The sequence below is a fragment of the Xiphias gladius genome, chromosome 6 (assembly GCF_016859285.1).
Source record: "Xiphias gladius isolate SHS-SW01 ecotype Sanya breed wild chromosome 6, ASM1685928v1, whole genome shotgun sequence".
NCBI lineage: Eukaryota > Metazoa > Chordata > Actinopteri > Istiophoriformes > Xiphiidae > Xiphias > Xiphias gladius.
The window spans coordinates 28,873,423-28,896,865 of NC_053405.1; the positions used below are offsets into that span (position 1 = coordinate 28,873,423).

At 40.2% G+C, this 23,443-nt stretch overlaps 1 protein-coding gene across 2 annotated transcripts; it reads right to left on the reverse strand.

Annotated features, from left to right (window-relative positions):
- Nucleotides 1–2,129: 2,129 nt before the first annotated feature.
- On the reverse strand, nt 2,130–22,560 carry lmnb2 (lamin B2). 2 transcript variants are annotated; one of them, XM_040128373.1, is made up of 14 exons: nt 22,422–22,560; nt 22,099–22,330; nt 19,367–19,503; nt 19,049–19,205; nt 17,166–17,291; nt 16,532–16,630; nt 14,104–14,175; nt 13,893–14,018; nt 13,550–13,770; nt 11,472–11,709; nt 11,131–11,238; nt 8,214–8,333; nt 7,967–8,044; nt 2,130–5,491 (listed from the first exon to the last, which is right to left on the reverse strand). In XM_040128373.1, the coding sequence occupies exons 1-14, from the start codon at nt 22,460–22,462 to the stop codon at nt 5,456–5,458; spliced, it is 1,791 nt and encodes a 596-aa protein (XP_039984307.1). In that variant the 5' UTR covers nt 22,463–22,560; the 3' UTR covers nt 2,130–5,455. The 2 variants fall into 2 exon arrangements, with proteins under 2 accessions (XP_039984307.1, XP_039984308.1); XM_040128374.1 differs by lacking the exon at nt 22,422–22,560 and having other exon boundaries at nt 22,099–22,335.
- Between the last annotated feature and the right edge of the window lie 883 nt (nt 22,561–23,443).

Genomic DNA, 23,443 nt, shown 5'->3' on the forward strand with positions numbered 1-23,443 from the left:
CAACCATAATCTAGTCTTTAATCTTTCCCTGTAATTTAAAAATTTGGACCACCATTCTTTGTAACCAAGAGGCGGGAAGAATTCCTTCTTTCCGAAATACTGTGTATGAGAGCCAGTGCTTCATGTAACACTGAATTGTTTTATCTCCTAAGGATCTCATAGCTCATGGCATCCTTTCCAGGAGCTCTGCCCCATCCGTTTCACATAACTCTGGCATTTCTTCCAATGAAAAGTACAGAGTAACAGCATCAGTATCATCTTCATTTACCTCAAGTTTATATATGTGTTGCCTCAGCGTCTCACTCGTTTTTCTCGTATACCTTCCTTACCAGCGCTTGCTCCACTGTGAACAGCCTCAAAACCTATTTTCACACACTTTTGTCACTCACCTCCTCCAGCTCTCTTTTTGCAAACGTGACCACGGTCCCAGCCTTTACTCTCAGCCGGTTACATCCTGTTGTTCTGTTCTCTGATGACCACTTTCTCAGTGCTCCGTGGGCATGGTTTCTATCTCTGACTGCTTCATCACACGCCTTGTTCCACCATGGTACAGTTTTAGGGTTTTCTTTATAAGGATGCAGTTAAAATAGCAAAACCATTTCCCGCAGGCTATTATTCTGTTATCTATTGTCCCTTCCCCCTTCATGCTTTCAACGGCTTTATCACACTTGTTGGAGAACTTCTCTCGGCCCGCCTTAATATGATCGAAGTACCTTGGTCTTTTTTGCTATTCAGTTAATAAGGTTTTCCCAAATCTCATCAATATTGGAAAGTGGTCACTGCCTATTGTGTACCAATCCATAGTCCCTTGGTAAGTCACTTGATGCTAGAGCTAAGTATGTATGAAACAGCACGTGTTATAATATCACACCTTGTTGGTCTGCCAGCTCAATCAGAGTGCTACAGCCAGGCTTTTAACAAGGGCTAAGAGAACAGAGCACATGACACCTGTCCTCAAATCCCGACACCGTAGACTACAGACTAAAACCAGTAAAGAAATGTTGTTTTATGTATTGGTCTCTTGAACAGTAATGACTGCACATACACCGTAATAAAAGACCTTTACCTTAAAATGCCAAAGGTTTACCATTCAAAAGTCAATTCTCAGAATCTCTAAACCAACCATTCAAAACTTTTATTGATCTGAGGAGACTAGAGTCTGTAATTCTTTTAACAGGTGGCAGTAATCTCTTGCGAGGCACCTCAGTTGCATACTTAAATGACTTTCCTAAGATGAAGTTTAAAAAGAGGCTAACTTTAACTTTCTATATGATAAAGGGCTGAGGGAGACAAGACAGTGAAATGAACTCTCGAGAAAAAGTGATTTCTCTAGTGTAATAATAATAATAATCCAGTTTTCTAATACAGGGTGGGATAGGGTTCCCATTCCCTTGCAGCTTTAACAAAAAGACAGACTGACTAAACTTGTTTCACAGTGAGATAATACAACTCCCTGTTGTAAACTGATACCAAGTTCTTTCTATGCTGTCTGGTAAGAGATCTGTGTTCACTAACAGCTGACAGCATACCAGAGAGGAGGTTTGAAACATCTGTTAGGAAGGTGCCCACGATGGATAGTTACACTACGCATGGTATAAAAGGTGATAGTAGCATGTAGCATCTATCAGGTACTATCTAGCCATCTTTAACCAATTTCCACTGCTTTCTCTTTCATGACTGTCAGGATGTTAGCACTCCATGATAATGGTAGTACAACACCAAAAAAATACATCACTTCGTGGATTGCGGAAAATTTTAAAACACTAACCCCATATTTCAAAATCATATTTAGTTTACTTGATATAGATCTGATACTTTATGATGGATAATGTATTTCCATCTTGACTACAGAGCACCGCATTGCCCGTTCTTCGACATCTCCAGTGATTTTTATCAACAGTATTATCAACATTTTGATCAACTCCTCTCTTCTCACATCGGGTCATCTGGTAGCTCAACGGTCAGAGGACGAAGAGTTTGGTGTAGAAAGCAAACTGAGGCTGTAGGTGCATGTGTGTATAAATTACTCCCTCGAGATGAGGACATTCCCCAGCTCAAGCTCTGAACCTGAATTGTGTACCAATAACCAGGTGCAATACCACGAGTATATGTAAAACTTTTATTGTGTGTACAAAAAGTAGGTCAACAACAGTTAATCATGAATGAAAACTGACATTTTGCCCCCTCCCCCATCCCCAGTGTTTAAAGTTCTCAACAGAACTATCACAGTCACATCTATATTGTAGAACTAGCCAGACTTGAGACATTTAAAAGTCCCTCCAGGATCTGAGCTGTTAAAACTGTCATTTCAATTAGATTTAAAAATTTGCAAATCAGCTGCAAAATGTTGTTGCTGAAAGAACAATCTGATAAGCATGCATACTAATACGCAACAAAAGCTTCCAAAAACAATTACCTCCTCCATGTAGTTCCAAGGTCGTCTTTTTTTTTTTAGACTGAAACTTAATTCTTTGACTCTGGCTTGTGAAAAAGGTTCTATATTAAATCATATATGAAAATATTGATAGTTTCAGAAGTTTTTGTGAAAAATAAAATAAAATAAAACAATACAAAAAAACCTCTTGGAAATATTGCAGGGATCAGTTGAATTGAAAGTGAAAGATTGAGAATTCCTGGAGGGACTGAATTACCACCATATATCAAAGCCTTACAACGTCTCTGTTTGGTAGAGCAATCAAAATCAGATCAGTATTAAAAGTCACAGTTCATCTAACACCAACAGACCTCATCTCATTTGGATGTTCAAAGCTGGTCACTAATCCATTATTACACGTCATTGCTTCTGCCAATATGAAACTCTTAAAATCATTTTCATATCATTCAGTGAAGACTTTAAACGCACAGCAGAACAGTACAGGAGTAGTGTTCAGTATTGTTTTATCAAAATCCTGAAATATAGTTGAGCCCAAGAGTCAGTTTCTAACCTTCCATGAACACCCAGCCCTAATCACCCCAGAAATCCTAAACACAAAATAAATGAAGTATTTCATGTAAATAAACTGATTACATAGACAATAACTCTATAGAAGAATAACTAGCAATATAAAGCACAGCATACAAACACACAAGAAAAACGGAGTTTCCCGAGATGGCACACAAGTTGTGAGAGCAACACTCGTACCATGTACTGCAGTCCAAAACAACACACGAGAACAGACGGAGATAACGCTGTCCATCAGAATATCAGCTCAGACGCTGTATCATACCAGTGTTGTTTTCACTCTTTACCTTGTGTGTACTTTTAAAAAAATGGAGGCAATATTATGTCAGTTTAATATTTCTGATTGACAACGCCAGTCACAAGGCCGTATTATTTCAGCGGCCCAACTGATGATCAACCCGGTGGCTGCTATTACAACAGATCGGACATGTCCGAGAAACATTTTAACACATGACCATGAGTTAACACAGCACCCCTTCCCCACAGGAGATGCATGTCGATCTACTCCTAAGAGGCAGCTGTCACAGGGACACCTCTGGTTGTCCCGGTTAGAGACTCCCGGCTGCACTCTCCTGCTCCGTTACATGACATGATTACCAGATTAAGATAAGTTTCTGTTCTATTTCTCTTTGTGCACACCCTTCCTCTCACTGGTCCGCTCCTCAGCTCAAAGACACTGAACTTCTAGCGAGCCGGAGAGCCAACCCTTGTCAGGGTTTGCTGGAGGTGGACACATCAGTGAAGACTGAACTCACAGTCGGCAAGAGGTAGGACAGAAGCCTGAAATGGAGTGTACATGTTAAGACACTTAACCCAAAAAAAAGGAAATAAAGACGCCTGATGAGCTTCAGGAACAGGTTACCACTCCCCTTCACTGTTGAGGATTGTATTGAAGTTCTATTTTTTTGCAGGTCTTCAGACTCTACTGTGCACTTCTGAGGTTTTCATACCATTATATTTGTCAGAACGACCGGATATTAAGCGGTCACTGCGACCAACCTACCCGCTCTGCCCCTAATGTCACTGGGCAAGGAAGATGTCAACCACAGGCTCCCGGGCAGCACAATAGATCTTCCAGCAGCTTGCGCTGTTTGCAAAAACTGCTCGTATTATAAAGCTGACGCTCAAAGATTTTTATTGGGCTGCCTGCGGGAGTCACTGTGTTAGCAGCCAGCTTTACATGACAGCAAATTTTCCTTCCACTACAGCACAGAGACAACCGATTCTCTACTTTTTCTACATCACTGCTATCAGGAAAACCTAAGGTTGTTACTCAAAATACACTGGCAGTGTTTCTGTTCAAGAACTGGCCCTGCTGCAGGGAGTCCTTGCAGGTAATAGCGACAGTTAACTGAAGTACAGCTTCAAGGCAGAACTGGAAGCTAACTTCACGTGTGGCTCTGGACCTTTCCATCAAGTTTTCAGTATTTTTCTTTAGTTCTGTTCAGTTCCGCCAAGTAAAGACAGATCAGGTGAACAATCACTTTTCACTGCTCTCTTCCAAGAAGCTCGGAAGAGGAAGGAAAGGAGGACAGAGACAAAGCAGAGGGATGGAGGACCAGCTTCAGGGATGTGATTGGAATTCTGACAGCCGGTCATGTAAAGACAAAATGTGTTCCATAGGTTTGGATTTCAATTGTGATGGTCTAAACTCTGAAGTCACACACTCGCCAGGCTGGCTACAGACCAGCAGTGGATCTGCAGACTAAGTTTTGATTCGGGGAATTGTGGTTTCAGCACAGTCACAAGAAAAGCCTCATTTCAACAGGCTTTTCAAATCAATCCGTAATTTCAACTGCATTTCTATGCAGATCTTTCAAAGCAAAACTAATAAAAGGAAATGAGCAGAGGGGCAAAATGTATCTGGATAACCACGCAAAAAATGCTACAGATGGAAAACACTTAAAGACCCGAGGGTCAGAAATTTCTTGATTTTTTTGAGACAAAAAAAAAAGCCCCATTGTTTTCCAATCCAATTAAGAGCTGCTCATCCCTTGTTCAGCACATAAGTCATGAATTCTTTAGATTTTTATGGCTCTAGAGAGGTGGTCCTTATCTTGACAACTCACATACCAGGTTCGTTTAGTTGATCTCAATTGTTACACATTGTGTTCTGCTGGACATGAAGGATGAACCCAAAATGCTTACTGCGGAAGAATGAAAGACAGCCAGGAGAAGAAATATTGACAGTACTGTTAGTAAGGGTGGGGAATATTCAGTTGTAACACCACAGTTAGACAGTTTGGATCCATTATCTTTGCATAATGCACAGATGCTGGCATTGATAGTAACTTGTAGGGAAATGACTCTTATTAAAGCAGGCCCAGAAATGTGGAGAGCAGTAAAAACAGAGCCCATTAGTCCAAAAGTTCTTACATTGTCTTGAGAATAAAAACACAAAATGATGAGGCAATGGACAGGATCACATCTGAGAGGATCTAGAAAAAAAAATTGTAATGGGGGAGACAAAGCCATCAACAGATCAGGAAGGCTTCACATGATGGCACACTCTCTGGATGACACCTTGCCCTGAAGGAGAAACAGAAACATTTTATTAGGGATTTGTATTATTTATACCTATTTTGATTGAGTTTAAAAACAAGTATGATTAAGAAGTGAAGAAATAATTAGAGCCCAGATGATACAAAGATTGTGAGGTGCTATAGAACATCTGATGATACATCAACCACATTTAGAAACTCTGGAACATGGAAATGTTTGGACATTGAAAACCCGTGGCAGACATCTGCACTCAGGCGTCAGTTTATTAGGTCCACCGAGCTAAATCTGATTCCACAACAGTCCTGTAATAAATCCTCCTCTGTGAAGGCTCTAATGCCCAGGGTTTGCTGAAACTGTTTTACTGACGTGCTGGTTTCACTGAATGATTGGTGTGGAGATTGCAGTCTGTGCTGCTGTTGAACTGGACTGTGTATAAAGAGAGGGGCTTTTGTTATTAAGCCTACACTCATTGATATGAATGTGGTGGACAAAATAATAGGAACCCCGGTGCTAATGTAGTGCGATTTATCGCCAGCACTACAGCCTCCAAACTGATCATTCAGTTGAATATACACCTCTGTAAAACTGACAACTGAGTGTATATACTGGGGCAGGATAAATTATGGTCAAACATTAAACTAAATTATCGAAGCAAAAATGATAACTGAAACAACTAAACTACTAAAAGATACTGAGAATTAATCAAGATAAATAAGAGATGAAACACATCTGTACTGTAGTATCCTTTCACTTAGAAAAGGAATTGAAAGACAAAGTTATGAAAATATCATCTAACAGCAGGGTTATGAAGCAGATTCTATTCATCTCTCAAAAAGAACATTGCACATATGAGGAGTCAAGCCCAGAGGATAATTGTTCTTTTTGCACAAACAGTCATTCTCAGTGATGAAATTCAACAACTCAAGGTACAGATCCTTTCTCACAGGGGTGCTGATTCAACTTTCTAGGTCATTTTGGAGGCTGCAGTTTGTGGTGGTGTTAATTTTTATTGTGTTACAGGGACTGGCGTTTCTTTTATTTTGTCCACCCCATATGTATCAATGAGTGTACACCTCCTCTGTATAATGTAATACAGTTCAACAGCTCCAAAAATCAATCAACACCTCAGTAAAACCGTTTCAGCAAACACTGAGCATTAGAACCTTCATGAAGGAGGATTTATTACAGGACTGTTGGATTAGGCTGCATTAGTTTTAGCTAGGTGTTCCTAATAAACCGGGTGTAAAGCCTCTGTGGTTGCATACAGGCAGATGTAAGGGCTTTTTAGCCTCCCACATGTTAAACATGGCACTTTCAAATAGGATGGCATTAGAGGACCCCGTTACTTCAGATAATAGACCAAGATTATTGCATGTAATAGATTATCCGTTCAAAATACACAACTGTTCAAGTGCTTGTTGAGACACCCCCACAAGTTTGGACCACTTGCTAGCAACAGCCTTCCAGTGTGACACTTGTTATCCCAGGAAAACAAAACTGATAAGAAATTGCATGCAGATACTATTTCATAACCACGATCTCCTTATATGTTGTCATCAGATTCCTCATAATGAGTGGAGTCAAAAGAGTGGTCTTCACTTTGAAGGACACTGGTGGACAGAAGGTCTGGTCATTCCAAGACCTTAAAGGTACTTTTAATCTTCCTAATGTTTTTTTTTTCTATTTACATTTACACACTGCGCTACATGCTTATAGACGGTCAGGAGGGGGCAGCTTATCCTCTCATCCTCTTACCAAAATCCTTAAGTACTAAAGGAGTAGTCTCAAGTCTTTACAATTTTATGTCAGAACACAAGCAACTAGCCCTTAGAATCCGGACCATCAAATGATTCGTTATAAATCCATTCACAGATTTGAACTTTACCAGAGAGGATTATTTGAAATGAAAATACTGAAGTCCCCCGATTGCTTATTTCCCTCTAATGGCAAGCCAGGAACTTTCATACATATGGTATGGGAATGTCAAAATGCGATACTTTTGGAAAGCTGTGTGTGCTACTCTTTCTACTATTGTTGGTGAACTCAATCCCTTGCTGTCTCACATACTTTTTTTAACTGATTGCAACCAATTTAGACCTATCACTATCACAAAAGCGACTGTGGTTAGCCGCTCTTACAGCAGCTGAAAAAAGATGAGAGCCTGTAGATGAAAAACCACCGCACACATTATCCAAGTGGTATCAAATGGTTGCTTTCGCTATCGGATATAGCATCTTTTGGAGGTTCTGCACGCAAAATCTATGGGGGTAAAACTTCCAACATTGAATTCTGGGAGGCTGCTTTGATGAGAATCAGATCATGTGCCTTTTTCCTTCGTATTTTTATTTTGTAGCTTTGTATTGAGTTTTATTTTCATACTTGCAGTTGGCATGTACTATACAGTATACAGTATACAGTATGTAACCTGTCTGCGAGTATTTGTGCCGTGACCTTTGCTTGCTTTTCACAAGTAAATCTGGCAAGAAAATCAAGTATACTCACTGTTTGTGCCACTTCCTCCTCCTCTTCTCCGTTTTCGACCTCCACCTGAGTCTTGGTTACACTCCTTCTGGCCACCTCCTGCAGGACAGACAAAAAAAGATACACCTACTGCGAAGCTCAAGCACAACCCTTCACCAAGGCTAACAGAGGTGAACATCCTTCAGCATATTACGTGGTGGTCTGTGCACCAAATCAGGAACAAATAAATGCAGAGAAAACAGTTATAATTAGTGATGCATATCTTTACCTCGCCATCAGCGTTGACTAAGGAAGTAACTAAGTCATTTCCTGTGCCCCAAGAAGCCTGGCTCTTCCACAGCAAGTCAGATGGTGGACTGTGGGCCACGCCAGCATCAGCAGACCACACCTGTATACACACAGTGCAAGTATATACATCATAGACTCAAAGTGTTCATACCGAGAACTTGGGGGTTGGTGGGTTTGGGGGATGTTCCCCTAAAAAAAGGTTAATGTTTGGATAAAAAAAAATATATGCATTTTCAGATCATTTCAGACCATTATCATTACAATATTTATAAAAACACTTATAAAAACATACTCAGACATTAGCAAGAAGAAAAATATGCTCACTGATGAAGTGAGCGCTATGTCCTGAAGTACCTCGTCACATTTTTGTGAGTGATCGCATTGCACGCCATAAAAAATAACTTTGGTAAAACAAAGTTTCAGTGAATGGATTTGAACTGCAATTTTGTAGCCATCTGACAATGTAACAGCGCTTGGCTGCTTACCAAAATTTTTATTTGGTTGAACGTCTGTAGACAGCTCACTTTCCCAGTGGCCACTAGTCAGCTGACTGAGTTACTGTAGCGAGTTGACTCCTCTCTCACTCTCATTCCTCTCCCAGAATCATTTTCTCTGACAGTTGACATTTTTCAGACATCTTTTTGAGCTCATCATCTGTGTAGGTGTAATTCTTGGCTGTTTGACAGATTTTCTCCCTGGTTTATTTCTGCTGTAAAGACGTCAGAAAACGCTAAGTACTCGTCAGGAATTTATTTCCTCTGTGGCAGCAGAACATGTTGAACCAGCCTCTGAAACTCCTGCAGGTTGAACTGGACTAACCAAACACTTTTGAGGCTGAAAAACTCAGTTACTCACTATAGGTGGACTCGAAAACACCCACTAGTCTAGCAACATATTAAGGGTACAAACAACACAAAATGCAACACTCTGTAAAAGACTGTAGTTGCACTGGTGCTCTCTCCATTCAAAAAGAATATCAGTTTTAATGAATGAACACGTAATTGTCTCGTCCTCAAATATAAGACAGCCCCCACTTTTTTAAACCCAAGATTCAGAAAAAAATACTGTCTTATATTAGGGCCAATGCGGTATCCTTTCTCTCCAGAGCCGTAGAGAAGTCTCAGCATAGTTTTTTTCCCATTCATTAGGTTTAGGTGCTGTGCCTAAGTTATGTTAGTGAAGAACCTGCAGTATACCTAGTTATATATAACAGTGTAATGGTTCTTATCTACCTTATTGGGTACTTAATTTTCAAGTACAATTCTTTCTTTATTTTTTAATTTAACCTTTATTTAACCAGGTAAATCCCTTTGAGGTTAGCAAGCTCTTTTTCAAGTGTGATCTGGCCACAATGGCAGTATCCAAGTTTCAGACAGGATAATACAACATCAGGCACACCACAGTTTTGCATTAGCCTGGAATTCAGTCTGGGATACCAAATCTTTAATTTAATTTCCTTCTGCAAACTGTTCCAAGTGGCTCAAGCAGACAACATGAAGGTTTTCTTCACCATTTCTTTCTGTATAAGACTTCTGTACACTAGGAACAGATAATTGATATATGTCTTGTGATCTACACTTATGATTGGAAGATAAAATCTGTGAAATATGTCTGAAAATAGAGTGAGAAAAAGAGAGTGCAAGGCAAGGAGGGGCCGAGCAAATCAATGCACTGTGCACAGCTCTACAATGAAGCAATGGCTTTAAAATCTACGTTAGAGATCTTTTATGTTATTATGAGAAGTGTAAAAATATTTTGGTCATTATGAAACTATTGCAGGACAAATTAGACTGGCGGGCCGCCACAGTCTAGGTAATTAACGGGAAACGTTGGGGTAAACAATGTCATACTTGTTTGCCGAGTGTGGTTAACGTTAGCAGTGCTATCAAAAGCAGCCTTCTGTCTTTGCAGGTTAAGTTCACATGCCTGTGCTGAATGCTGTTACGTAGTACTTCAGTCAAGTGGTTAAATGCCCATTTGTTCTCACACAGCGTACATACAACCTTATTTTCATTTTTCTACATCAAAATACAGCTAGACTGCCGTGGTTTTACGAGATGTCTTCTTTTCCACTTTCCATCTTGCTTGTTTAAAACATCTGGGCATTAGCGCTGGGAGAGGAGTGCTGCAGCCCCAGCTGGTGGCAAGCGGCTGCGTATCATCTTACACGCAACAGTTAACTGGCATTGTACATTAATGAGACATTAATAATTAGTTTAAAAGAGCAGTATTTCTGGTGGCGACTAGCAAGGGCAGTAACCTTTAATTGTTTTGTCGACTAATCACGCACATCCCTACTTCCCGCCCGGCTCAATCTGCTCTCTGCAGCTTGACACAGCTACACAGAAGAATCCCACAAGCGCTGAGTATGTACACAATATAAATATATGAATAAATTCACACAAACTTTTGGCATACAAACTCTTTGGAAAAATAGGCTAGTCACACTGAAAAATATCTACAAAATTGAATACCTTGTAAAATGGCGTTTAAGACGTTTTAATACTTTTTAAGGGCCTTCATTTTTGCTGAATTGATTTATTACCTTATAATACTTGTTAAGATCCTGTGGACACCCTGATTAAACACAGACTGCAGTTTATGAAGTGCCTGAGTGAGCCAGGGTGCACAGCTATATAAAACCATCATCTGCACAACAATGAGTAGAAGTTCTATGTGCACTGACACCTCAATTATTCATAGAAAGAGAGAATAAAAATAGGCCAAGGATAGAACATTGAGACACACTGTCAACAACACAAAGCTAGTTTAAACTGAGCCCATTAACTTTCACACACTGAGTCCTACTTAAAAGAATTAAATTTGTAAACCAGTCTAGTGCTCTGTCGGATAACACCATATAGAGCACACTCAGCTTTCCACTTCATATCTCTCACCGTGACTGACTGTCCAGCCTTGAGGACAAACTTTGGTGAGAACTTGTAGATGACCTCGTCCTCGTTGTCAACCTGTCTCTTCAACCTCCAGTTGCCCAAAGGCTGGTCCTGCAAAACACAACAAAGCTTAATATTCAAGTGCATGATCTTCTAATACCAAATTTACTGATCCACAAACACACACACAGTTTTTGGTGAACTCTAACATGACCAGCATTTCAGCATTTACTGCTATCATGGTGATGGCTTTTCGTATTCAGTTTTTGTGGTGACTATGTGAGGCTACGAGTCACCAGCTGCTGGACATCTGTGTAGACTCGTCTTCGCCCAGTCTTGTATACCTGCTCAGTGTCATTCATCAGTGTGACAGCGTTTCCATCCATGTCAGTGGGTGATATGGTAACTGCTCCACTAGCCGTGGCCTCTTCCGACACCAGCAGCTGGCCCTCTCCTCTTCCCACGTCTGGCACATCCTTAGCCTCCATCTCCACTCTCTTCCTCTTGGAGGAGCGGGAGGAGGAAGATCCTGTTATCCTGGAAACAGTGACTCGAGCCGATGGGCTATGGGACAGCTTCAGTCTGAAAGATGCACAGCAGTCACCAGTGAATTAATGGCTACCCACCAATGACAAAATAAGGTCTACGCTGTCAGAGGTTAGCAGAAAGGACAGTCACTTCCTGCCTTTCAGATTAGAAACTGAGAATAGCCACTATTAAAATAACCTTACTAACAAAAATAATATCTGTTCTCAGTAATTCCAACTCAGTAAACCCCAACATGGTTTACACATTTCCTCTATATCCTCTATTGAATACACAGCAACCAAGTACACTTGCTACCCTACTCTGGACACCAAAAATGCAGGGAAGCATAGAACCCCCAAGCTGCTTCTATTATATTCTAAACAACCAGATTCAATTTAAAGCCCATTCCAGACATGGAAGACATGGCTGCCTTCATTTGTCTATTGAAGCTATGGTTTTGTGTCATTGAGATATAGGTGACTTTTATGTTTATGTTTCTCAAGGCTTTACTCAGACATGACGTAAATTTATGGAAAGAGCTGCATGCTTGCACGATAATTGGCACCTGGTGTGTGTGTGTGTGTGTGTGTGTGTGTGAGAGAGAGAGAGAACAGCGAAGAGCTACAAATGTTACGATAGCCTGGAAGAAAGCTGTTTGCTGGTTGCTCTCAGGCTGAATCACAGATGGATTTTGAAACTTATGTAGCTGTTGAAGCCTTAATTAATAACCACTGAGAGTGTGAGGGACCCTCGCCCCCGCTTCTCATATTGAATCGACTGATACATTTTCACATCAGTTTCATCATGGGTGTTAATTCTGCTGCCTGTTTGATGTTGTTTGACAATGCAGAAGCATTGAATGACAGGACGTAAAGCTGGAACTCTTGTTTAATTCCTATTTGCTCACATGCTACATGAAGTTTTTTCTGGATAATCATTTATTCATCCATGCAGCTGGCAATAAAAAAAAGTTTTATTCTGATCTAATAAGACTGATCTCCTCAACAACTTATAATTGGCTCTTTCACAGCATTTCATACTTTGTCCATTCGAGAGGATGTTTAAAATAATAAATGACAGTGACCTTAGAAGGCGGTACAAGAAGCACATTTCTCTTTATGTCTCTCTTTCTCTGAAAGTTCCACCTTGTGCTGCTGCAATCGCCACATAAATCTAATGGCACAGAGTTCAGACTTGTGCCGTGTTGAAAGTGGTTCAAAAATGTTACCAGGCCCAACCTAGTAAGACTGCCGTCATGACATTTACATCAAAGTGATCAAGGTGCTTATTCAGACACGAAGCTGACGTGTTACATTGCCATCACCTTAACATAAAGTAGTGCATGTCTGAAAGGGGCTTAATTCCAGTGGCTCCATCCCAAGCACAAGGCACATAGAGACAGACACACAGTAGAGCAAACATCAGTCGGTCTACCACCACCATCCTTGTTTCAATACATTAACTTTAATAGTTACTGATATCCCAGGGGAAAACTCCAGAAAATCACAAACACCACTCTGCCACAATAAAACTTCCTATCTGGAACTCACTTTCATTTACAACAACATTTAGTTGTTTCACACACAGACAGGTGTCAAATTAAAGGAAAAACCAAGATAAAGGGTCTTAGTAAGGTGAACAGCTTCAAGGCTCCTCAGCATAGATTGTCCCAAGTCTTTGGACTCTACTGGAGGGACAAACACCATTATTCCAACAGATGTTCCCTCATGTGGTGTTTTGATGGTGGTGGTGGAGAGTGCTGTCTAACACGTCGGTCCAAAATCTCCCATTGGTCTGTTTCTCCACTCATTTTTCAGGTTTTTCCTTTAATTTGCCACCGTCTATAGTATGTAGTCACATGTATCCTAAGCCTTCAAGTGTGTTTCGGTTGTACCTGTGCTCCTCTCCCTCCAGCAGTTTTCTGTATGCATTGATCTCCATATCTAGGGCAAGCTTCACGTCCAGCAGCTCCTGGTATTCACTGAGCTGAGCGTTCATCCTGTCTCTCATTTCACTCATCTCTTGTTCTTTCCCTTCAATGGCATGGCGGTGCTTGTCTCGCTCTGCTGACAGAATTTCCTCCAGCTCTCTGATACGATCCTCTGAGGCAGCCACCTACAAACAAGCACATCCAACCAGCATAATAATCATTTAGTAAGGGCAACTAGCAATGCCATTCCTGAGCTTAAATGGCAAAAACAACTGATTTGTGTGTAGAGGTGGTCATAAAGCAGTACCTGTTTCTGCAGGGCATTCAGCTGATATCCAAGGCTCTCTATTCTCATGCGGGACTCATGCACCTCCTCCCTAGCTGTGCTCATTGCCTTGTCATTCATCTCCGAGGACACCTTAGCATTATCCAACTAGAGGGAGGCCAAGACAGACTATGTTTCAGAGTCAGAGCATCAAAAGACAAAGGAAAAAAAAAAAAAAAGATTTGTCCCTCACCTTCGCCTGGAAGGTTTGCTCCAGTTCTTCCTTATAAACAGAAACTTGCTCATCATGTTGCCTCCTTAGGTCCTGGTGGGAATCATATAAACCTGATTAACGCTAATTCTCAAATAAAAGTTCCGCTTGGGGTGCCTTAATAGCCACATGGTAAATTATGCAAATGCTTATTTCAACAGTACGTATTAAATCAAAAGAACCACGTTGTAGTCACAACACCGTTGCTATTTGTTTTTCGATTTAACCGAGTAATGACCTTACACAGGATGTCTGCTCTTATCAGACACTTAATTTTAATTCTTTTTAGACCCTTTAAAAAAAAAAAACATTTTCAGTTAGTTTCTAACAGTATATTGATATTTCAGATACACATACAATTGTACGCAAAAGTCTGTGTAACCTTGGGGAAATTCCACATTTTGCAAAATTTTTTTAAGAGAAATTATGTAAACCCAACCACTGCAGGAATCAGACATTAAAAATGAGCCCTTCTTCAAATGTTGCACTGTTACTTTTTATTCAATGAAATTTTAAAAATAGAATAAAATTAAACAATAATTGTGGCGAGTGCAAAAGTTTTTTGCAATTAGTTTTGAGCCTCTGAAAATGAGGGACTGTTTTTTTTTTAATTAATTAATTAAATTTAAAAAAAAAAATTTTAGAGAAAAAAAAAAGGCTGTAATTTCTAAAACCGTCAATGCAATATTTTTCATTAACACCCTTGAATTAAAGCTGAAAGTCTGAACTTCAATAACATCCTGATGACTTCATTTCAAATCCACTGTGGTGGCAGACAGAGGCACAATTGTTTAAATTGTCACTGCCCAAATAACTTTTTGTGCTCACTGTAAAAACTTGGTTTCCACAAAGAAGATATTTTTCACATCATGCATCCCTAACTGCACCACTTACAACAAGCAGCCCCTGCATACACGATCGTGGGATTTTAACAATCGATAATGGATAGTTTGATAGTTGATAGTTGATAGTTCAAATCAAAATTGTGAGTAATTGGATTTTTTTTTTTTTTTTAATCCAGCCCTCCTACAAAACAGGGGAGGGCTATAGAAAGATATGAAAGTGCATCAAGCTTGAAATTTTGACTGTTCAAAATGTCATTAAGAAATGGCAGTTAAGGTGAACTGTATATGACAAAGGATCTGCAGGAATATTTAGCACAAAGAAACGAGTGGTAGTGCACAGTTCCATTTTGCAGTGTTACTTGCACAAACAGGGTCTACATGGAAGAGTTATCTGAAGGAAATCTCACCTGCGATCACACAAAGTAACGGTCTGAAGTAGGGATGTCACAAGAACTGATACTTCCGTAGCTAGTCAATGCCAAAATTCTGAAAACGTGAAGGTACTTGTTTTTCTACAGTCCTATAGGCACCAAAGGTCCCATAGCCGTCGTAGGTACTGGATATGTGATTCTGAAGTCTGCAAAGCAACATTTGGATAAGCCAGAGACGTTCTGGAAACAAGTGCTCTCGACAGATGAAGTTAAAACTGAGCTCTTGGCCATGATCACCAAAAGTGTGTTAGGAGACAAAAAAGGAGCAGCATTTGATGAAAAGAACACCTTGCTAACTGCTAAGTATGGGGGTCGAAATACCCTGTTTTGGGATTGTGTGGTAGCCAGCGGCACAGGAAACATTTCAAGGATAGAAGGAACAAATATCAGCAAATTCTGGAGTCAGTCCAGAAGCTGAAGGTGAAAAGAGGCTGGCTTCTACAACAGGGCCATGATCCAAAGCAGACCTCAAAATCCACCGTGGAGCACAGTCTGTGTGCAGGACAGACTAAAATATCTCAGAACCTGAAGTGATCTGCGGGAAGAGGCTGAAAACTCCTAAATCCAGAATAGAAAGACGCTGAGCTGGCCACAAAAAGCATTTGCAAGCTGTGGTATCTGCCAAATGACTTAAATACTAAATAGTGACTTAATAGGGTACTTCTTTTCACTTCACTTTCAAAATGTTGAATTTCCCCAGGGTTGCCCAAACTATTGCCCACAGCTGTATGTATATATGAATTTTCAGTGTACTGTTGTGTTTGACAAGAGCCAATCACATGACAGACACATAGCGATGAATGCAACGAACTTCCCTCTGTCGATTGCAAATGCGGTTTTTAAATTTAAATCTTCTCTTGGTGATGCTTTTCCCTAATTTTTGTAAATTCAGTGTGCTGAAGTATGCATCCCCATGTACTCCAAATGTATCTACAGCCATCTTATTGCACTTCCACATTAAACCCAAAACATGATTATGGATGTCCACATTTTTTCATACAACTGCATCAACCCTGTATCTTTATTCTTTTTCACTGAAATTAGTGTATATTTAGAAATATTGTTCCTATCACCCAACCCTACCACAGACAGGACAACACCAGAAATGACAGCTAATATCATTCCCCAACATACCTGTAAGGCTTGTCCCAATTTGAACTCGTAGTCCTGTCTGACTCCAGAGTCCACCTCCACTATTCTCTGCTCCTGTCGCCGCCGGGACTCGCGTACCTCCTGAACAAAAAGAGAAAAATTCTTAACGCCAGAGACTTTTCACAAGTTTGATCAAATAAAACAACCTTTCTGCCTCGGATACAGATGTGCCTAATACTGACTGTATTCAATTCTAAATAGTCTGCACACAAGAACGTTTTAGGGTAGATATGTTTTTATTAGAAAACAAAATTGTGACCTGAAGGATAAATGTTAGTTTTAAAAAAAAAACATTAAAATCTCTTGAATAAAAAGTTAATGAACAGCAGTATTTAATGTATATAACTTTTGACTAGTGTTTTTTAATTTTGCCATGGACCTTTTTTTAAGTTTGTGGATTGTTATTTTAAATTTAATTTTATTTATGACAAATCTAATAACTGAATAGTCATCTATGCCATTGGTCAAGTCAGACTAAAACAGTTTCCTTTGGACTCTGGGAACTTGAAATGAGAATGTCATTTTCTACATGTGTAATTGGAAAAATCGCTGGTAGATTAAAATAATGACCTGTGGCAGTCCAATGTACATGTCATTGCCTTCACAAACCCCTTACCTCTTCAAACATGTTCTTCCTGAACTCCAGCTCCTCACTCAGTGATTGACAGCGGTTCTCCAAGTCTACACGCATCAGTGTCTCTGCCTCCAGCTGGCGCTTAGCAACAGCATGGCTGTCCTCTGCCTACACACCACGCAAGGCAATAAGAAGTATTAGCACACGGACACCCCAAAATAAGTTTAACTGAGTAACTCACAAGGAAGCTGTGGTAGAAAAACTGAAACAAATTTACATCAGTGAAAAGCTACGGTAAGAAGTTAAGGCCAATTCATTCTTTCTGCATACCTAAAGGTCTGCTTTGGTCCAGCATTAGCCACATTTACACAATTCTTCTTTGAATTATATTAGATAATATTTTTTCTTTTTTTGCCCTCCTCTTGTTCTTCAGCCAAAAACAACAAACACAGGAGCTCTTCTTTCCGTCGTTGCGAGGTTACTATTTTCCCCCCCAATGTGCATGCTGCTTCTTCTGCTTCTTCAATTTTATAGCGGTTGGCAAACGTTTTGGTGCATTACCGCCACCAACCTGAACGGAGTGTGGATCATGAAATGCACGCGCATGCAGCGCCAGACCGATGCGGGCCTTCAATCGTAGTGTGAATAGAACTGCGTTTGTGCGACTGGAGAACGCGGAAAGTACGCCCAAGACATGGTGCCATGAACATGGATTTTTTCTTTAATTTCAGTCTATTGATCCTGAAGTTGGTTTGTAACTGTTGTCTGTGGGGTACTTAAAGATGTACCAAGTTTCTGTGTTAGGAATCATAATCTTTGTCTTCATGTGGACTATGACGTTAAGAGTGCTGCCATACTGGCTAATTTGGATGTGTAATGCCTACATACCTAAATCAAAATGTTTACAAGAGCTTCTTTTGGGCTCTGAACCTTAACTGATTAAAGGCATCTTTAGGCTGTGATAACAATAATTAGGTAAATTTATTGCATATCACACGGTGCATGATGGGTCCGATAAAATTTTGGCCTCAATCGTGTCAGATTGTAAGATAATTAGTTAGAGTACGTGATGAATGTTTAGTGAATCATAGTGCTACGATGTCAACAGAAAAAAGTACATGAGAGGGGAGGCACGTCATCAGCTTGTGTCATCCATCCGGCTGTTCTCATGTTTTTAAAAATGCAGCTCAGCAAGGTTTAGTGGGTTGTAGCAGCAGTCACAACATGAGAACTAGGTCTTAAATTTCTGGCAAAGTCTGAATTTTGCTTAAAGCGGTCTATGATCACCAAAGCTCCAAATGATTAATCTGCCCCAGTGAGATCTCAGACCACTGTTCTCGATTGACGACCACAGATTTTACCAGGCTTTTCCCACGAGAATTTATGTCTCAGACAGCCCAAAATCACACAGTGTAAAGGAGCTGTAAGGATGTACTGTCACACTTTCTCTATGCTTCTACACAGTCCCAGTTTGACACTGTAAACACACTCATGTTGGGCTACCTCTGCATCATCTCACTGCGTAATAAAAATCTCACAGCTAAAAGTCATACTTTTTAAGACAATCTCTCTGGAATGAGGGGTATACATTTCTCTCCTCACAACCAAACTGCTTGTACAAGGTGTTTTGCGTTTGGCTAATTGTACTTCATCTGAAGAAAGTGTGTGTTTGTGCAGATCAGTTTGCCTGGTTGGGTCAGTGGTTACCACTGCTGCCTTTTAGTAAGAAGATTCCTGGTGTGAACCCAACTAAGTCCAAGATACATGCCGGTTGATAAAAAAAAGAGAATTGGGTACTTGGATTTTTAGCCTCTCTAAAGAGTAGTGAAGCACCGTCTTTCAGTAAAAGCAGACTTAATGTTTCTTCAGACTAATAATCCTTTCTTCCTTCCCTCCTAAAAAACAGGAAACCCTGCAGTACAAACCTTAGCCAGCAGGCTCTTGACATCAGCCAGCTCAGAAGTCAGAGCAGCATTCTGGCTTAGAGCTGTAGAAAGAGCTGCTTCACTCTTGTTCAGCTGGCCTTCCAAACCACTGGCCCTGGACATCGCTGCAGCAAGATCATTATCCTTCTTCTTGGCACTGGAACACACGGACAGAGGAAGGAGAAGACAGTTATTGCCTCGAACTGGCTACTGACCATAACAAATGACCCCGTTTCCAAATTTTGACCTGGTCCCCAGACTAATCGGATCCCAAATAATGTAACCTGTGTGCTTATTACGTTTACTGTATCATATTACCTGCGTGTGGCTTCTTCCAGATCAGACTGAGCCTTGCCAAGGTCTATCTGGAGCCTGGCTCTCTCTCTAGCAGTTTCATCCAAAACCCGGCGAGCATCAGCTAACTCTGCTTCATACAGAGCCTTCAGGCCCGTGACCTACAGAGAATGACACAAAAGTTCATTAAAGGAAAAAAAAAGAAAAATTACAATTTGACTGAATTTCCATTATAATTTTCACAATAAATGAGCTATATACAGCCATTCAAGCAGATTCTGTCCAATGAGCCACATTTGCTTTCAGGGATTGGCAGCTGACAACCTCAGAATGGCGTGGAGATGGACTTTCCATCAGTCCGGATCTGCGTTTCGACTTAACATTTGAGAGAATAGTTTCGCACAAAGGTTTGCGCTTCAAAACATACATAAGACCTGCTTGAAGAGCAGGGACAGCTGTGGGAGTGGGAGGAAGCTCCGTCACATCGTGTTGGCACATGTAAACTCAGAGTTGCAGGCCCCCCATGAGCCTGAGGATTGTGTTTAGCGTTAAGTACGTAATTTACATACTCAGCTCTGAATGGACAGTTTTTTTCTCCACTTGTAATTAAAGGTGCACACAAAGTAGTTAATTACCTGAGCAATGCACTTAGGTAATTAAGCTTTTTTTTTTTGCTCCCTTATTGAAGGTTCACCATCTGTGGTATTCCAACAAGTTTATGCCATGACTGACCGGCATAGTTAATTGTGTGTTCTGCTGCTCAAATACAGTTACGTCAATAGGTATTTGGACAGTGAAACAATATTCGTAATTGTGCCTCTGTACACCACCACAATGTATTTGAAAGGAAACCATTACGATGTGATTGTGTTTAGACTTTTAGCTTTAATTCAAGGGGTTGAACAGAAATATCACATGAACTGTTTAAATTACAGCTGAATTACAGACATTTTTATACATATACCAACATTTTCAGAGGCTCAAAAGTAATTGAACAATTGACTGACAATCAGTTTCATGGTCAGGTGTGGCCTTTTCCCTCCTTATTTCTTGACAAATGAAGCAAATAAAAGGTCTGGGGTTGATTCTTAGTGTTGACATTTGGTAGCTGCTAATGTGAACTCTCAATGTGCGGTCCACAGAGGTGTCGATGTAAATGAAGGAGGCCATCATTAGGCTGAGAAAACAAAACAAATCTATCAGACAGATGGCAGAAACTTTAGGAGCGGCCAAAACCACAATTGGGTACATTCTTAAAAAATAAAGGAATGTACTGGTGAGCTCAGCAACACCACAAGGCCTGGAAGACCAAAGAAGACAACTAAAGTGGATGATTACAGAATTCTTTCCTTGGTGAAGAAAAAACCCTACACAACATCCCACCAAGTCAGGATTAGATTAGAATAGATTTGAATGCTGACAATTTTACATACGGCTGGATTTTCTGGTTCTACAAAGCTGGTTTAAAATTCATCTATAAGTTTTGTCAGAGCAATAAGTCCTGAAGCCAAAACCTGCAGAAGTGCAGGCTTATTGACAATTAGCTGAATCGTGACCATTATATTTTAGGGTGAACTTCATACATGAGCTACTTTACAGATTCACTTTATTCAATTTATAATCAAAGAGTATTGATATAATTAGGATTTTAGACAAGAATATGCAGGTTGTTGAAAAATCACTATGATTTGTTGGTGTAATTATCACAATTAAATTTTCAGACTGAAGAGTTACCCATACGTATACATGGTAAATATACAACAAAATATAAGCACACTTAAGAACCAAACCAAATTTAGTTGGAGGTAATGTGCACTCAAAACATAAATTTAGCTAAATATTCTGACTGTTAGACAAATAGTGCCAGAGTCTGTACACGTCACTGAAACAGATGTGGTAGACCGGCAGCCACTTTTCTCCCGGTTACTCTGACTGCCTTGGTATGACTGTGTGGGCTCAAATTCATTTCAGGTCTGTAAATAATAATAATAATTAAAAAAAAAACACACACACAAGAGAACCACACGCTTTCATTTCAAAGGAACTCTAAACTGCTGACAGCCAGCACCATATGAGCATAACGTGTTCCCTTTTCAACACAGGCTCTGCTGTTACTCACCGGGTTTACTACCACAACACTTATGGGCCAGTAGCAAATAGCACAGAATAAAAGGACACGAAGCTTCGAACTTCAAGTTACTGAAACGTGTTGTACTAAAAACAGACGCTAGTGCGGGCGTGCGCGCCGTTAAGCGGAGTACACGATGAAAAATCCTTGGGAATATTTATCGATTGGCGCGAAAGACAGCCCCCGAATACTCCCGGTCCAGTTACGCTTGACTGCAGATTAGGATATGCAGCAGCATACATACTATCATTGGTTTCAAAACAACAAAACAAAACAAAACAAACAGAAAAAAAAAAACATCAGCGAATGCAATAGCCATCTGTGTTGATAAACTGTATATTAACTCGGGCAATTCGTTGGTCAGTTTGCACGTTTTTATGGCCAGTTGCCAACCATAATTAACGATAACTAACCAGTATTAATAATTAGTATTAGTACATAATTAATAATTAGTATTGCTTTGTAATTATTTCTATCGAGTTTTAACCAAACACATGGGACGGGGGCATGTGTTGTCTCGCTAGATTCACTGTAAGTTAAGACTTCGTGCTGCGCAAACTGAGCTGGTGGCTGTGGGGCGACGTGAATCTGAATTCAAGCGGTTCACCCTCGTGTTAGTTAGACTCACCTCTCTGGTAGTCACCTCTTCTTTCTCGGACACTTTGACCATCAGCCGGTCATTCTCCAGTTCCAAGGACCGGACCCGGTCGATGTACACGGCCAGCCTATCGTTCAGATGCTGCAAATCCTGTTTCTCTTGTAAGCGGGAGATCCGCGTCGGGGAGAGAGGTGTAGAGGCCGCCGACCGGCCAGCTTCACGGCTTGGAGTAGCAGTCGCCATAACGGTTCTTTCGACAATCCTGAGTTTGGTTCACCACTTAGTGAACAATAGGAAACTAATGTATCGGCGGTTTTCGCTAAATAAAAAAACACGAAAACAGGTTTTCTCACCAATTAACGATACGATGGCAATCAATGAGTCGTATGGTCATGCAATGTCTCAGACAGTTGCCCGAAACAGTGATGTGATTCCAAGATGGCCGACGCCGCTATCAAGACCGCGCCAAAAGCACAGAACGCTTCCTGTCTCGCAATGGATGATGGGTCGGTTTTTTTTTCTCTTTATTTGAAAACGCAAAAACATGCGCACAAGGGCGGGCTCGTGAGACAGAAACCTATAACATAAGAATCATTGAAAAAACAATACAGTCACACTTATACAAACAATCAAACATGAAGTGGAGCCAGGGGGTTGGCATACGTGTGCATTTTTACAGCTTTTCTATTCACAATGTTCAAAATAATAGAGACATAGTTTTTAATTTCATTAAGCAGATCAGGAAATAAAACAGTTTAGTATCAGAATATTTACACTTATGGATATGAAATGGTGTTTGTCAATCCTGCTGGGGTCAGGGAAACCAAACAGAACATTTTCCCATTTCAGAGAGAAAGTGTGATGAATTCTGGAAAAAGCAAAGCTGGAAAAAATTCTGGAAAAAGCTTCGACAATAATTACATTTCCAGAATAAAAACAAAAACCACAAGCGGTATTACTAGTCTGATCAAATCTTGTGAGATAATGGCTAGAGGGATAAGACCTGTAAATCAACTTAATAAAGTTTTAACAGGCCTCAGAAATTGATTCCCAAAACCAAAATACTCAATGGCTTGACCATGAATGGGTGATTAATCTTATCATACACTATAAATTGACAAACATAATGAAACTGTTGTCAAATATATAGTCATTGTAATCAATCATATCTCACAATAGTCTGACATTATTACGCATATTTCTTCCAGACATGAATCCAGACTGTTCTTCATCAATAATATCTTTCAATACTAGTTTTAATCTTTTGGTAAATATTAATGCAATTATATTATTATTCAGTAGACTGATTGGTCTCCATTTTTTAGTGCTCAATTTAATATTTCCTTGGTTTAGGGGTGTTAGAAGCCTTAGGGGC

Excerpts from the sequence above, each read along its gene's own strand:
- lmnb2 (XM_040128373.1), bottom strand. The coding sequence starts at position 22,462 with ATGACCATACGACTCATTGATTGCCATCGTATCGTTAATTG. Across the intron at positions 19,504-22,098 it reads AAGAGGTGACTACCAGAGAG|GTCACGGGCCTGAAGGCTCT; the intron begins GTGAGTCTAACT and ends CATTCTCTGTAG. Across the intron at positions 14,176-16,531 it reads AATTGGGACAAGCCTTACAG|GACCTAAGGAGGCAACATGA; the intron begins GTATGTTGGGGA and ends GATTCCCACCAG.